This window comes from Xiphias gladius, chromosome 13, assembly GCF_016859285.1.
Source record: "Xiphias gladius isolate SHS-SW01 ecotype Sanya breed wild chromosome 13, ASM1685928v1, whole genome shotgun sequence".
NCBI lineage: Eukaryota > Metazoa > Chordata > Actinopteri > Istiophoriformes > Xiphiidae > Xiphias > Xiphias gladius.
The window spans coordinates 411864-426230 of NC_053412.1; the positions used below are offsets into that span (position 1 = coordinate 411864).

The 14367-nt window shown below is 43.9% G+C and overlaps 1 protein-coding gene across 1 annotated transcript; it reads right to left on the minus strand.

The window, feature by feature from the left end:
- Positions 1-80: 80 nt before the first annotated feature.
- f2 (coagulation factor II (thrombin)) lies at positions 81-11089 on the minus strand. Its single transcript, XM_040141772.1, has 15 exons — positions 10989-11089; positions 10064-10144; positions 9717-9796; positions 9565-9589; positions 7318-7383; positions 7112-7220; positions 6257-6393; positions 4865-5158; positions 4650-4766; positions 3796-3922; positions 3330-3497; positions 3063-3236; positions 2455-2633; positions 1074-1144; positions 81-251 (listed from the first exon to the last, which is right to left on the minus strand). Exons 1-15 carry the CDS (start codon positions 11059-11061, stop codon positions 99-101), a joined length of 1854 nt encoding a protein of 617 aa, XP_039997706.1. The 5' UTR covers positions 11062-11089; the 3' UTR covers positions 81-98.
- Positions 11090-14367: the final 3278 nt, after the last annotated feature.

The window sequence follows — 14367 nt, forward strand, 5'->3', positions numbered from 1 at the left end:
CAGAGGTAAGCGTGGTTGCTAGGATGTGAACAGACTTTATTTGCATTGTCCGGCTGGACAGTGAGAACAGGAAATGAAGAATGTTGGTTTTATTGTACTTAGCGATTGCCTCCTCCTGTCCTCTCGATAACTTTCTTCATCCACCTGCCCATCCTGAAAAGGTGGGTGAAGAAGCCGTACTTTCCATCTCGGTCGCAGCCCTCGCCCCACGACACGATGCCAATCTGATACCAGCGGTTTTCAGCCAAGTACTGGATAGAAAAACAAAACAAAAAAGTCCACTTATCTACAAAGATTATTCTGCAACACTGAAGTCATTTATTGGCAGGATGGAATTTTTAGTAACTGGTGTATAATCTTTAGAGCTGAAACAATTAGTAGATCAGTCAATTAAAAAAAAACCCCACCAGCACCTTTTCTAATAATCAGTTAATCATTTTAGTAATTTTCTAAGCAAAAATCACCAACATTTCCAGATTCCAGCCATGAGGATTTCCTGCTTGTTCTTTGTCATATGTGATAATAAACTGATTATCTTTACATTTTGACTGTTGGGTTGACAAAACAGGACATCTGAAGACATTACATTGGATTTTTTGGAAATTGTGGTTGGCTATTAAATTACTATATCATTTTTCTGACATTTCATAGACCAATAATTAAGCAGTAAATCAAGATCAAATTATCAACAGATTGATTGATAGTGAAAACAATTGTTATTTGCAGCCCTAGCTATTTTACTAACACTTTAAGTCTCCTATTTAGCTTTAAAAATCACTATATAAAGACGTAATAACTGGTTTCTAACAAACTGACGCAGCTGTGATCAGATCTCGGTGTTTATTAGTGTCTTTGTTAACAACTCTAACTCCTGCTGTGGACACACGTCAGTGGAGGCTGCTGGGTAAACAGATGATGAACGACAACATGGTAAAACACAGCTGGAACAATATAAAACCATTATATGGTATAAGCCAGCTATTACATGTTTATATACTGATTACAGAGGATAAATGTGGTGGGTTAAAGTGGAGTGTCTCTGGTTGTTATTCTTTTAGTAAGATGATTCTCACCTTCATCACAAACGGTCCACCACTGTCTCCCTCACAGGCGTCACCACGCTCGGTGTCATCTGGTTTAAAACCTGCAACACACACGGCCTGCGTTTGAATGGGAACCCTGGGAGGGTAACGTTTTAACACTAAACAGTGTTTGGTCCAGCTGAGAGTGATGGCAATGTCATTAGTTCTGCAGTGATTTGCTCATAAACGAGAGTCCTGGTCCAATTAAAATGTTGACCTCATGATGTCATTAGAGGAAAAGTAAGAGGATCATCAAAGTTATTACAGCTCATCAGTGGCGGAAGAAGTAAACCGATCCTTAACTTTAATGGAAGTATTCATTCTTGAATGTAAAAATACTCTGATATAAGTAAATGTCCTGCATTCAAAATTTCACTTAAGCAAAAATACAAAGGCTTATCAGCTGAAATATACACAAGTATCAAAAGTAGACGTTCTAATTATGCAGAAGGGCCCCTTTCAAAGTGTTTTTTTTAATTATACAGTATGATATTTTATTGGGATGTAATTATTGATGCATTAATATTTAAGCGGCATTTAATGTTGAAGGTGGTTGAGGAAAAGTTCATTTTAAAATACTTTTTTTTTTTTACAGTATTTTGTAATAAAATCTAGACATGCAAAGTAAATCCAGCTGTGAAATACATACAGCGCAGCAGAAAGTACAACATCTCCCTCTGAAATGTAGTGAAGCTGACGCATAAAGTAGCATAAAATGGAAATCCTCAAGTAAAGTAAAGATACCTCAAAATTGTACTTGAGTACAGTACTTAAGTAGATGTACTTTACTATCATCAGTGCAATTCCACCTGAGGGGAGCACGAATATCTGAACCAGATTTTGTGCCAATTTATCAATTAAATCTTGAGATATTTTAAACATAATTAAGAATTTTGATCTGCTGGTGGCACTAAGTGAAAAGTCAGAGCATTCATCCTCTGGGCAACATGAATGTCTGAACTAAATTTCATGGCAATACACCAGACAGTTGTAAAGACATTTCACTTAAAACTAAACATCAATCTCATGTTGGCGCTAGAAGAAATGGCACAAGGATCACCAAAAGAATTCTGTGCCAATCGATGTTGTAGATGTTAAGATATTTTTATCCGATGACTGAAACTCTGACCTGTGGGTAGCAACAGGAAAATTCAGGGGACCACTATGATTCATCTTCTGGGGATCATGAATGTCTGAACAAAATTTCATAGATATAAATTCAGTAGTTGCCGTGACGTTTCAGTCTGGATCAAAGGAGTGGACCAACGCTGCTGCTAGCATGGCTAGATATAAAACGTAAAACCAATAATAAGCTGTCTGGTTTACACATTGTGTCTAACGTACGGAACAAATGTAGAAACGGAAATGTTACCAGCACAGAACATGTTGTCTGTGATCCGGACCGATGTGGAGCTGCGACAGATATTCTGGTCCACGATTGGTAGTTGGATTTGCTGGAGGGCATCGGGTAAATTTCTTGCTGATGGGCTCCAGGTTTCCTTTAGGTTCCCCCAACCAGTCACTCGCCCCTTGTAGCCCTCGGTCATCAGTCTGACAGGGGCAAACACCTGTCAGATAACTCACAAAACCCCGTCACGATCCACAGGAAACCCAAACAAAGTAAAGGCCTCAGTTTGCCTCAAATCAACTAGTTTCTTCCGACATCATCTAAAGATAAAATTGCTTATACCTGTTCTGAAAGGCTACACTCGCAGGTGCAGTGAAAGCCCGCTGTCAGTAGGAGTAGGAAGACACAACAAATCATTCAAATGGTGAAAACGGAGCTCACTTTCAGACGGTTTCTTCTTGAAGACATTCGACGTTGCACAGAAGTTTTGTGAAGAAGCTGCCTATGTTCTCACCTCCGTTTACCTGGGCAACCACCTCGCTCTGCAGTTCTTTTTTTTTTTTGACTTAACAGCTGTCAGTAAAATAAGGAGGAGAAGCATCCAACAGAGAGGGTGTTTCTGTTTGTCTTACATCCGGGCAACCTTCTTGTTGGGCAGGCAGATGGGGGAGATCTCATCGGTGAATGTGATTGGCCGTCTCACGCGCAGCAAAGCGATGTCACGGTTCAGATTTTCCCTCCAGTTGTACTTGGGATGGACAATGATTTCTTCAATCGCCACAATCTTCTCGATGCCACGCTCAAATCTGGAAAGTTATGTAAATATTCTGGTGAATCCACTGCACTTCTAATCTAAGAAATCATTTAGTCCATTTATATGGACTGGCTAGAAGCCTTACTTGGCCCTTTGGTGTTTTCCCAGGCGGACCAGTATGTCGTTGCTGGTGAAGTTCTTGTTCCAGGGCGGGTACAAGATGCAGTGAGCTGCAGTGACGATCCATTGATCACTGACCAGACTGGCTCCACACAGCAGCTCCTGGGGGCTACGCTTGTACAGCATCACCTGCCTGCAAACAAGAAAACCCTGGTATGTTATTTTGTGACACACACAAAAAAAAAGCCATGAGATCCCATTACAACCCTGAGATTTGCATGTTGCCAAAAACATTTTTCAATAGTTGGTGAATGTTTGTCTGAACAAGTAAAGACCTTTGTCCTTAGTCTCACTGAAGATGCTCTTGTGAGGGTATTTTGGTGTGCTTTAAGCAGCCTATATAATTCTACCGGTCATCTTTTAAATACTGTTAGCAATAATGTTTATATAGTGTTGGTACTATGGTGTCGGGCTGTTATAAATGTAGTTACCATGGTGCTGAGGCCACCTCGGCTTCGTCGCCCCCAACGATGCGTTTTTCTCTCTTGGACTCCATTAGCTCGTCCTCCTTGGTGTCCTTCTTACCCTTCTTTTCAAACAGGGGGCGCTGTCCACACTCTGCAGCACAATCAGTCCATTACCCAGTCAATACGATGGTAAACCCGTCAGTTAACCAGTCATTAAGATGGTCAACCAGTCAGTTCACCAGTCAATACCAGTAAATCTGTTAAAAACAACTGCAAAGTTTACTTACCATTTAACCATCTAAGCAGTCTGAAAACCTGTTTACGTGTTTCTCAGAAACATCGTTCATCTCCACAGTTTTAATCAACCAGGCTTTAAACCAGCTAACCTGCTAAACAGCTAATAACTAATCAGATATTCAGTGCCCAAAAAAAAGTTATTAAACAAAGTACTTAAGCTGTATCTCCACACTGGCTCACTTCAGACACGTACTACCCCAGTTAACCAGTCAGTGAATCAATGGAATCCAGTCAGTAAACCAGTTAACAAGCAATCAGCTGACCAGGCAGCCAGTTCATCTGTGAGTTTCCTTGCCATTTAACCATCCAACCAGTCAGTAAACCACCGTATCCACACTTTCAGTCAACCAGGTTGTAAATCAATTAACCAGTCAATATGTGTATTAACTAGTCAGTTAAGGGGTCAGCTAGCCAGTCAATTTGTCTGTTTACACACCAGTTGAATATTCAGTGTGTCACCATATTTTCAGTCAACGGGTTAGTATCAGTCACTGAACCAGCTAGCATTAATCAGTTAGTAAGATAACCAGTCGTTAAGCAGGTAATCCGTCAGCCAGTTACGGTACAATGAATGGACTCACCGCTCTCTCCTTGTCCAAAGGTGCGAGGATTGAAAAACATCTTCCTGTTGGCACCCAAGACGGAGCGCTCCCTGCCTTCAGTCTCTGACGTCAACACGTCGTCAGTCAACTGTTCCTCTGGGGGACAGGTAAGAGGCGGGTTGAGAGTAACACCTGTGCAATATTCCGAGGTCGTACTGGTACTCGTAGTGGATTTGTAGTCTTGTAGTGCTTACCACAGAGGTTCAGGTCACAGAAGTCGACCGTCACGTTTCCAGAGATCTCCACATAGCACCAGGGGCCCTCGGGGTCCTTGTCGGGATTACGGCACTTGTTGCCTTGCAGGATGACCTCGGGGACGAAGTCCTTGTCTTTGCTGAGGGCCACGACACGTGGTGATGACCACTGCAGACAGGTGTGGCCTGCCAGGGTAACATCCAGGTCACCTACGTAGTCTATGCCGTAGTTGGGTAAACACTCGCCAGTTTGGACCAGGTCAGGAGCCAGAGTGGGCGGGATAAAGACCTCGCCTTGAAAGAAAAAGAGAGAGCGAGCTTCATTAATGTCACTGATTGTGTTAACTATCACTACAGATTTTTAAATTCCTTTCTGTACGGCCGAAACCTGCAACCTTTATGCTCGCACTGTACAGATCAACTGACCGACCACGGCGTGGACCTCACGCTGATGGTAAACACTGAACAGCAGAGGCCACATCTATTAAACGCTGCTAAGAATCCATAGCGAAAGTTTAAAAGACAAAAAAAGCATCATTAACCACAAATGGTCAATGCAAAGCCCCTATGAATATTGACGTAGTCCACGTACTGTTCCTGTGGAGACTGGAGGCAGTGTTACGAGTCCGGCAGCGACGGCGGCTGACCACTCCACAAGTTAAACAAAGTGGTCAGACGGCACAGGGACACTGCAGCTCACCGCCAGGCTCTTGTTAAGCATGTTAATAGACGTGTGATGACATCCCACGCTCAGTATCTAAAAACGGCAGACACAGTGTTCAACTCCAAAATCCAGCATACAGATGTTCCTCTCAATTTCACAGCTGGTGACGAGTGCAGGTGGCCGGAGAAGGCAGAGGGTGTGCGCAACTTGCCGATTATTTGATCCTTTCATCGCACGATGTGGTTGAGATGAAAAGAAATCAGGATATTGAGGGTTAAGAATCTGCCACCTGACACATCCTGGTATCACCCTTGGCATTTCATTGTAAACCCCCGGCGCTCCTCTCTGAGCTCTGGGGGTTTGGGAATGTCGTGATGAGACCTGGGCAGGCGCTCGATAGTTAATAAAAGTTTAGTAATGAATCACAAACGTTGATGGTACATTTGAGTTGGCCTGTATCTTTTAAAACGGTGAGGTGCTTATGGAATAATGAGGGATTTACTACAAGCACAAAACAAAACATCGCACTGCTGGCCTGAGAGTTTATCACGTCGGGGATGTATGATTATTATTTGATATGCGGTGAAAGTCGCCAACTCCCTCAGCCTCCTAAATCTTCGCATGGGTCAGACTTTCCGTACAGGTAAACACATTCTCGGGCCTGACTTGTAGCCTTTGGCGGGAGCAGTAGTACTTGTTTGTAGTTAGCACTACTAGCAGATACTTGCCACATATGGGTACGCTGCAGGGCTCTTTCTGGACCACCGGGTCTTGGGTGAAACACCAGGGTCCCTCAGAACGGTCGTCAGGGTTTCGACAGAAGTTCTCCTTCAGGTTGCTGTTTGGCTCTGAGCTATTAAACTCCCTGCAGACAGGTGAACAGACAGGTGAACAGTCAGGTGAACAGACGGGTGAACAGTCGGGTGAACAGTCGGGTGAACAGACGGGTGAACAGTCGGGTGAACAGTCGGGTGAACAGACGGGTGAACAGTCGGGTGAACAGTCGGGTGAACAGTCGGGTGAACAGACGGGTGAACAGTCGGGTGAACAGTCGGGTGAACAGTCGGGTGAACAGTCGGGTGAACAGTCGGGTGAACAGACAGGTGAACAGTCAGGTGAACAGACAGGTGAACAGTCAGGTGAACAGACAGGTGAACAGTCGGGTGAATAGAAACGAATGGGGGTCGGGTCGGGTGAACAGTCGGGTGAACAGTCGGGTGAACAGACAGGTGAACAGTCGGGTGAACAGACAGGTGAACAGTCGGGTGAACAGACGGGTGAACAGACGGGTGAACAGACAGGTGAACAGTCGGGTGAACAGACAGGTGAACAGTCGGGTGAACAGTCGGGTGAACAGACAGGTGAACAGACAGGTGAACAGACAGGACTGCCTACAGGGTTTAAACTTATCCCATCGGAACAAAGCTTAATGCAGTTCGCTACTAACTAAGTCATTTAGTGAGTCAGTCTAGTTATTAATGAATTGATTAATTAAAGAGCCACTTCATGGGTTGTGGAGAATCACAGACAGTTAGTTAGGTGGTTGGTTGGCCGGTCGGTCTGTTACTTAGTTAGTTACTTACCTGATGATGGGGTGTGGGAAGTTGGAGTTCCAGTTCTGACACTGTCTCCCTGATGTTGTGATGTTGATATTTCCTTCATAGTTCACCCCCTTACCGAAAATACACTGACCTGAAAACGCACACACACACTCCGTCGATGTACAGTGTATGCACATTTATATTATCAGAGGAAGGTTTTACATTTATTTAGGTTTATCTTTATTTACCTGCTATACATTGCCTGACAGTGTCTATGTTTTTTTTCGTTCTTGCCATTTCAGTTCCTTTACAGTCTGGAAGACAGAGACAGAGACAGACACAGAGACAGACACAGAGACAGACACAGACAGAGAGACAGACACAGAGACAGACACAGAGACAGACAGAGAGACAGACACAGACAGAGAGACAGACACAGACAGACAGAGAGACAGACACAGACAGAGAGACAGACAGAGAGACAGACACAGAGACAGACACAGACAGAGAGACAGACAGAGAGACAGACAGAGACAGACAGAGAGACAGACACAGAGACAGACACAGAGACAGACACAGACAGAGAGACAGACACAGAGACAGACAGTTAGATGTTTGTGTACTCAGGGTTGTGCATGTGTGAGCTGTGGACTTTGTTCATGTTTGTGCAGCAGACAGCTGATTAAACTGCACTTCACAAATACAAAGTTAAACCAGATTAGAACTAACTACAGTAACTAAAGTACAGAAGTAGTAACACATTCATGTAGCTACAGTACCACAGTAAAAGTACTTCATGTAGTTACAATACCACAGTAAAAGCACTTCCTGTAGTTCCAGTATCACAGTAAAAGTACTTTGTGTAGTCACAGTATCACAGTAAAAGTACTTTGTGTAGCTACAGTATCACAGTAAAAGTACTTCATGTAGTCCCAGTATCACAGTAAAAGTACTTCATTGTGCAGGGACCTGTCTCTGACGTGATCAGATCATTGATCCTGAGTCACGGAGGCTTCGGCAGCATTTTACTGGTGGAGCTGCTTTTAGCTACGTCATAGACACGGAGATGGTTCAGTCCACTGGTTCCCAACCTGGGGGTCGGGCCCCTCCAGAGGGTCACCAGGTGAACCTGAGGGGTCGTCAGATGATTCAGGGAAAGAAGAAGAAGAAACACAGTTCTGCTCCACAAAATGTTTTTCTTTTTCATTTTGTTTTGTGAAATATTCAACCAAATATTTGACCAAAAAGCCAAAGGTTGGGAACCAGTGGTTTAATCTTTAACAATATGTTGCGTTTTATAAGCTTATTATATTTTTCTTTATATAAAATCTTAATCTGAAAAGTAACTAGTAACTAAAGCTGTCAAATAAATGTAGCGGAGTAAAAAGTACAATATTTCCCTCTGAAATATAGCAGAGTAGAATAATGAAGTAACACCAAACTATTACTCAAGTAAAGTAAAAGTACCTCAGAACCTTACTTAAGTACAGTACGTAGTTACTTTTCCCAAATGCAAAAATGTAATTTACTCCATATTTTGAATTTTCCCTTTAGTTTCTTTCCCGCTGTAGGTACAGACATGATTTCTGTAGCAATAGTTTTGTTTTACTTTCAAAGCAGAAATCCTTCAAATTTAAATCCTTAAAGGGGCTATGTGTAAGAACTGGCCAACTTTCCGTTCAAACTCCAAACCAATAGGGGGCAGCATAACACTAGAGTGTCGGGGTGTCCACCCCTATTGTAAGAAAGAAGGAAACGCACTCTTTGGTCCCTCCTCCTCCCTCCCCTTCCCCTGTGCCATAGTCGGACTGGCAATCGGGCAGACCGGGACAAATACCGGTGGGCCGCCAGAAATAGCGGTGGCAGGAGAAGAGGAAGAGCGACGAGGGGTGGCGGAACGTGAGGGAGAGAGAGAGCAGCTGGAGCAGCTGGAGCAGCTGGAGCAGCTGGAGCAGCAGCATCAGTAGCCGAGCTCGAGGAAAGATGGAGGAACGTGGCCGAGAGAGGACGACTGCAGCACGGGTTTATAACCTACCCACAGTTACTACTTCTTCGTACTCTCATGTCGGACTGAGGGCAGACTGGACGCCACAGTGACTCACCATCACCTCTTGAGGCACAAAATGGTATTAGGAGACAGTACGGACCAGGGCTAGCTGGTTAGCATGCTAACTTGAGGTGGATTTCTGCACCACAGTAAGCAGACGTCTTTGACATAACGTCAGAACTGTTATTTCTACACATTCTGCTGGTAAGTTGAGGTAATTTTTGAATGTTTTAAACTAAAATATGTACGTATTGCCCCTTTAAAAGTCAGTACAGTGACTCCAGGAAGTATTCAGACACATTTGCAAAAGTCTCTAAAAAGTGTATTTATCTGTATCTAGCGATCTTACACAGAATTTCCACCAAGACGTACCAAGCAGTGAGTGGTTCTACAGCATTCGCTTCATAACACCCACCTACTGTCTGCATGGTGAGGCAGCAGTACTTACCCAGGTATTTCACCCAGAAGTTTTCCTGAAGGGAACAGAGTTGGTTTTCTGGTTAGATTCAAACTGACTGAAGTACTACTAGTGCTGTTTTAACTTCTGCTATGATTGGATGCTAGTAGAGGGAATTCAGTCAGAGCACGGTGGACTCGTACCGTTTTATCTCGCTGTTCGAACACCTCTCTGGCTTCTTCGTGGTCACAGATTTCCTCGACACACTCTCTCTCCAGGTTCCCTGCAGTGGAATCAGATTCACAGCGTTGTGAGTAAAATGAAACCGGACGGGGAACCATTTTCATCACGCAAAGGAAAGTGCTCTAATCTTTGATTGATTTCCTCTGGATAACGTTTCCTCCTCAGGACTCTACTTTTACTTCTCGGTTCACTTGCTCATAAACCAGAGCCGAGTGGTGGTCGCAAGCCAAAGACTGCTGGGAACCACTGCTGTTATATATAATAATGCTCCGTCACGATCATCGAGACCTTTAAGCGGATAAGTTACCTGGTTTAATCTCCTCAAACAGCTGATTGGCCCGTCGGTTCCGGACCAGAACCTGCGAGGCCAGCTGGCTGCTGAGGAAAACTGCAACAAGATAGGAAGTCAGTGCCTTTCAAAAAAAACCTTCATGGCTCTATAAGGACTGTTAGTTTTGGCTGGGTGTACCTAATAAACTGGAAACTGAGCATTGATTAGATTAGAGTAGATTAGTGGGGACAAATCTGGTCATTAGTGGAAGAAATGTTCACATTTCTTACTGAAGTAAAAATACTGTATAGAAAAAAAAAGGATGATCAGCTGAATGTACTTGAAGTATCAAAAGTAGAAATAGCTGGCTGATATTATTTCATGTGTCACATAACTGGATTGTTATCAATTGTAAGTAAAATTTGAATGCCTCAGTAGGACGGGGTTTAACTACCACATGTACGGGTAGTTTCATCTGTAACAACGCAGATCTTTTGTTCCTACGATCCTCATCTGAAAAGGAATTTAACCTGTGGCTGAAGTACAAGAAATACTCAAGTAAAAGCGACCTCAGAACTGTGCTTGGTAACTTTCCAACACCGAGTCTGCTTCATGTCAGGTTTCAGTTAAACTGTGAGAATCCCAGTCTGGAAAGTGGTTAAAGTAATCAAACACATTAATACTCTTGATCCTACTTTCTTTTGACTTTCTTTCTTTGTTTTAATCTGTTTCTTTATTTGTAAAGCCCTTTAAGCTGCATACATTTTGACCAAAAGTAGAATTTTGATTTAGATGATTATAATTGTTATTATAATGTACTACCGCTATTGCAACTAGTACCTTTACGACCAGTATTACTAGCATCAGTATTTCTTTGCCCCCGACTGCTGCTACAGCTACGACAGCCACGACCTCTACCGCTGTGAACAGTAAGAGGAGGCTGGGAATTAGGCTGGGTTACCATGGTTCGCCAGGCAGCTGTGCAGTAGAAACAGCAGTAGGACGGCAGCAGGTTTCGATGCCGGTTCCACCATGATCCAAACCTCCAAGCAGAACCTCAGAACCAGATCCAGCAGACTCCCTCTTCAGTCTGTCTCTCCGTCGCGGTCTGTCTCCCTGTTGTGGGGGGTATTGACCAAAGGGTCAAAGTTTGAGTCAGTCAGGCTAATGAGTCGGACATGTTTAATATGAACATGTTTACTCTGACTCAACCTGCTGCGTTCAAATGTCCCCTGTGAGAGTTTTACTGTTGTATATTTTATCATGAGCCGATTATTATTTGTGCATTAATGTGTCTGTTGTAGCTGGTTGGCATTGTTTGACCTGTTATGGACAAGGCTGCAAAGAACGAGTAATTTCATTATGGATCCGTCTGATGATGATTTCCTTGATCCGTCAATGTATTTGTAAAAATATTTGGTTCGTAAAAATTCAGAAAATAGTGGGAAATGTCGTCACAGTTACCCAGAGCTCAACGTGAAACCATCACAGGCTAATTCTCAACATTATTAAAAGAAAGTTAACGTTATTTAAACAATCACGAGGAAAAACAGCAAATCTACACAAATGAGAAGTTGTGAAAATGTTTGATATCTTTACACGGAAATTGACCTAAATGATTATCAGAATAGATGCCAGTAACTTTTCTATGTGTGGTTGTATAAACTGTCGGGTAGTGTAATCATAATAAATCTTTTACATTTTATGAGATGGTCATTTGTTTTGTGTGCAAGAATCTTCATTTGTAAAGTAACTAAAGCTGTCAAATAAATCTAAGATTGAAATGTAGTGGAGCGGGAGTAAGAAGTGGCTCGAAATAAAACGCTCAAATCAAGTACAAGTACCTCGGATTTGTTCTTAAGTACAGAGCACTTGAGTACAAGCCTTTTGATTTTCCACCCGCAGGTTTTTTTCCCGACGGTGGCGCCAGTGGGTCACCACAGTCATCAGGAGCGATACTTTGATGAAGTTGTACTTTCCTGTTTTGCAGCATCGCAGTAACTGATACCAGCAGTGACTGTTCGAACTTTTGTTCCTGAGCTGTTTGAAATTCCTCACCTGTGTAAATGAACAGAGGCTGAGCGTGGGACGGCGCTCGAGGTCAGGCCTCTGGCTCTCCCACGCCGCCTCTGCTCACAGCTTGAGAACTCAGCGGCTACACTGAGCCGTCAAAAGAAAAACGGGGAGCGACACGAAGCGCATGAAGAAAGATGCGATTACAAAGAAAAAGGACATGAATGGACATGCTGCAGTCCCTCCGAATCCCTATTGATCCGGCCTCTGTCTGACTCGGCACAGGTCACGGCAAATATTTACTCGCAGATACTGAGGTGAAAGTCTGGCACCGGTCGTACAGGCAGAGAGTTCAGTCAGTGTGAGAGCCGTTTGGCCACCTGGTGTACAGGTCACCCTTCAGAAACCAACTGGACTGGACTAGAGCTTCTCCTCAGAACCGAGAACACTTAGGACGTTTGTTTTCGCAGACGTGGGCCACAGATTCTTCCAAATATGATCAGAAAAGACGCAAAGGCACCTGAATAAGTTGAGGCAATAAACATCAGAAATCTGCAAACTGCAAGTCTGATACAGCATCCATGGCTAAGCAGAGCAAATTCTGCCCTCTGGTGGGGTCGTCAAAGACAAAATACTGCGAGGCATTACAGAGTGTGTTAAAGCCAAAGGTCGTGGCTGAGAGGAAGAGGTGCCGATAAACAGGAGAAGAACAAGTTAAATACAATGAATGAAGGAGAGAAATTCCAGGTACGCAACTAGAAACAAAATCTTGATCAATTCGACATATCGTTTCCCTCCAAACAGAAATATTGCACTTTTAAGTGAGTATCAAGTTCAAATGTCAACCCGATGGTGGCGCTGGAGGAAACGTCGACATATAATCAACTTTCATCAGGAAACAGACAAACGGTGGAAACCCATTACTTTGTCATTCTGGTCCGCTCAACTTATTTAATGTCAAGCATGGATCACAGCCTGTGAAGAACAGGGTTTATATTATCCTGCTGTTAGTGTTTGATTATTTGCTGATTTTTACGATGGTTGGATTCTGTAAATGTTTCCCTCCTGAATCGTGACTTTTAGTTGCTCCAACGATGAGATCACCCAGCAGGACCTGAACGCGTAGAACTTGAGATCTTGAGAGTGAGTTTCAGGGACTGGAGCTTTAAGACACGAGTTTCTCCACTTCTTCTTCCAGCCGACACAGAGACACTGAGGGACCGGGACCGGGACCGGGACCAGGACCGGAACCAGACTCCGAATCCAGGATAAAGAGGTTGAGTGAATGTGGTGTTGAAGGTGGCGAGGCGGATCAGCGTCAAAGGACAGTCCATACTCACTGCTGCTCTGTGAGAGACAGGGATGAGGACGAGGAAGAGGAAGGACGACTTTGGGAGCTGACTTCTCTCATCTAAAGTACTTCATCATTCGTTTTGCTGGAACATTGGATGGTTTAATATCACCACAGTTATTTGACAGATGAATGAAACCGTGCCGCTGCCTGAGAGTGGAGAGGTCTAGCTACTGAGGAAGCTTTCAGCCGCACCCCATGGCCTTCTTCAGCAAGTGGAACGGGGCCGTGTCTGAAATCTCTCCCACTTCCACTCGTCTTTTTCTCCCTGTGTCATCCTCATAACCTCGACTCCGATTCAGTTGTTAAGTGTGTGTGTTTGTATGATGTATGACCACGCAAGTACAACATGCTTGTAAATGTTAACACACTCTAGTATTTCTATTTCTATGCGGGCTACGTTTGGTCTCCTTGTTCGGTGTAGAGCTGCCGTTTCTCTCTCTGACCACTGGAGGGCGCCGGTCACCCGCACTCAATGTTATCATTGTTCTACTTCTGCTCCCTCTCACTTCCGTTTCCACATCACCAGCGTTGCCGCTGCACTGACGAGTGTTTACCGCCCCCAGGTGGTCACATGGAGAAAGTGCAACTAAACAACACGATGACGTCACAACAGCGAGGGCAACCAGGGGCGAAAAAGCGTGTGTGTGTGTGTGTGTGTGTGTCAGCATCACTGAGAACTGACTCCACAGTTTTCAGCCGGATGGTGGGAAGGATTCACAAAGTGTTCACAGTGTTTACTGATTGAACTTAAAGTATCCAAGTAACTAAAGTATATAGTGACATCACAGTCACGACTCTGAGCACAGACATGAAACACACGTTGAGATGATTCCGTTTGGCTTCCACGTCCCGAGGACGTCATTAGAAACCCACTTAGAAAGCAGAAGAAAAAGAGGCTGCAGAACTTCGTTCAGAATCTTCCCGTTTTTAAGTTTCCTTCGGTATCGCAGTGATCCGGTGACAGTTGTCTGAA

What these genes read in the sequence shown, in the direction of transcription:
- f2 (XM_040141772.1), bottom strand. Translation starts at nt 11,061, where the DNA reads ATGGTGGAACCGGCATCGAAACCTGCTGCCGTCCTACTGCTGTTTCTA. An exon ending in CTGTGACCTGAACCTCTGTG is followed by an intron (nt 4,767 to 4,864) that starts GTAAGCACTACA and finishes CCTGTCCCCCAG; the next exon opens with AGGAACAGTTGACTGACGAC. An exon ending in AGACAACATGTTCTGTGCTG is followed by an intron (nt 1,145 to 2,454) that starts GTAACATTTCCG and finishes TGTGTGTTGCAG; the next exon opens with GTTTTAAACCAGATGACACC.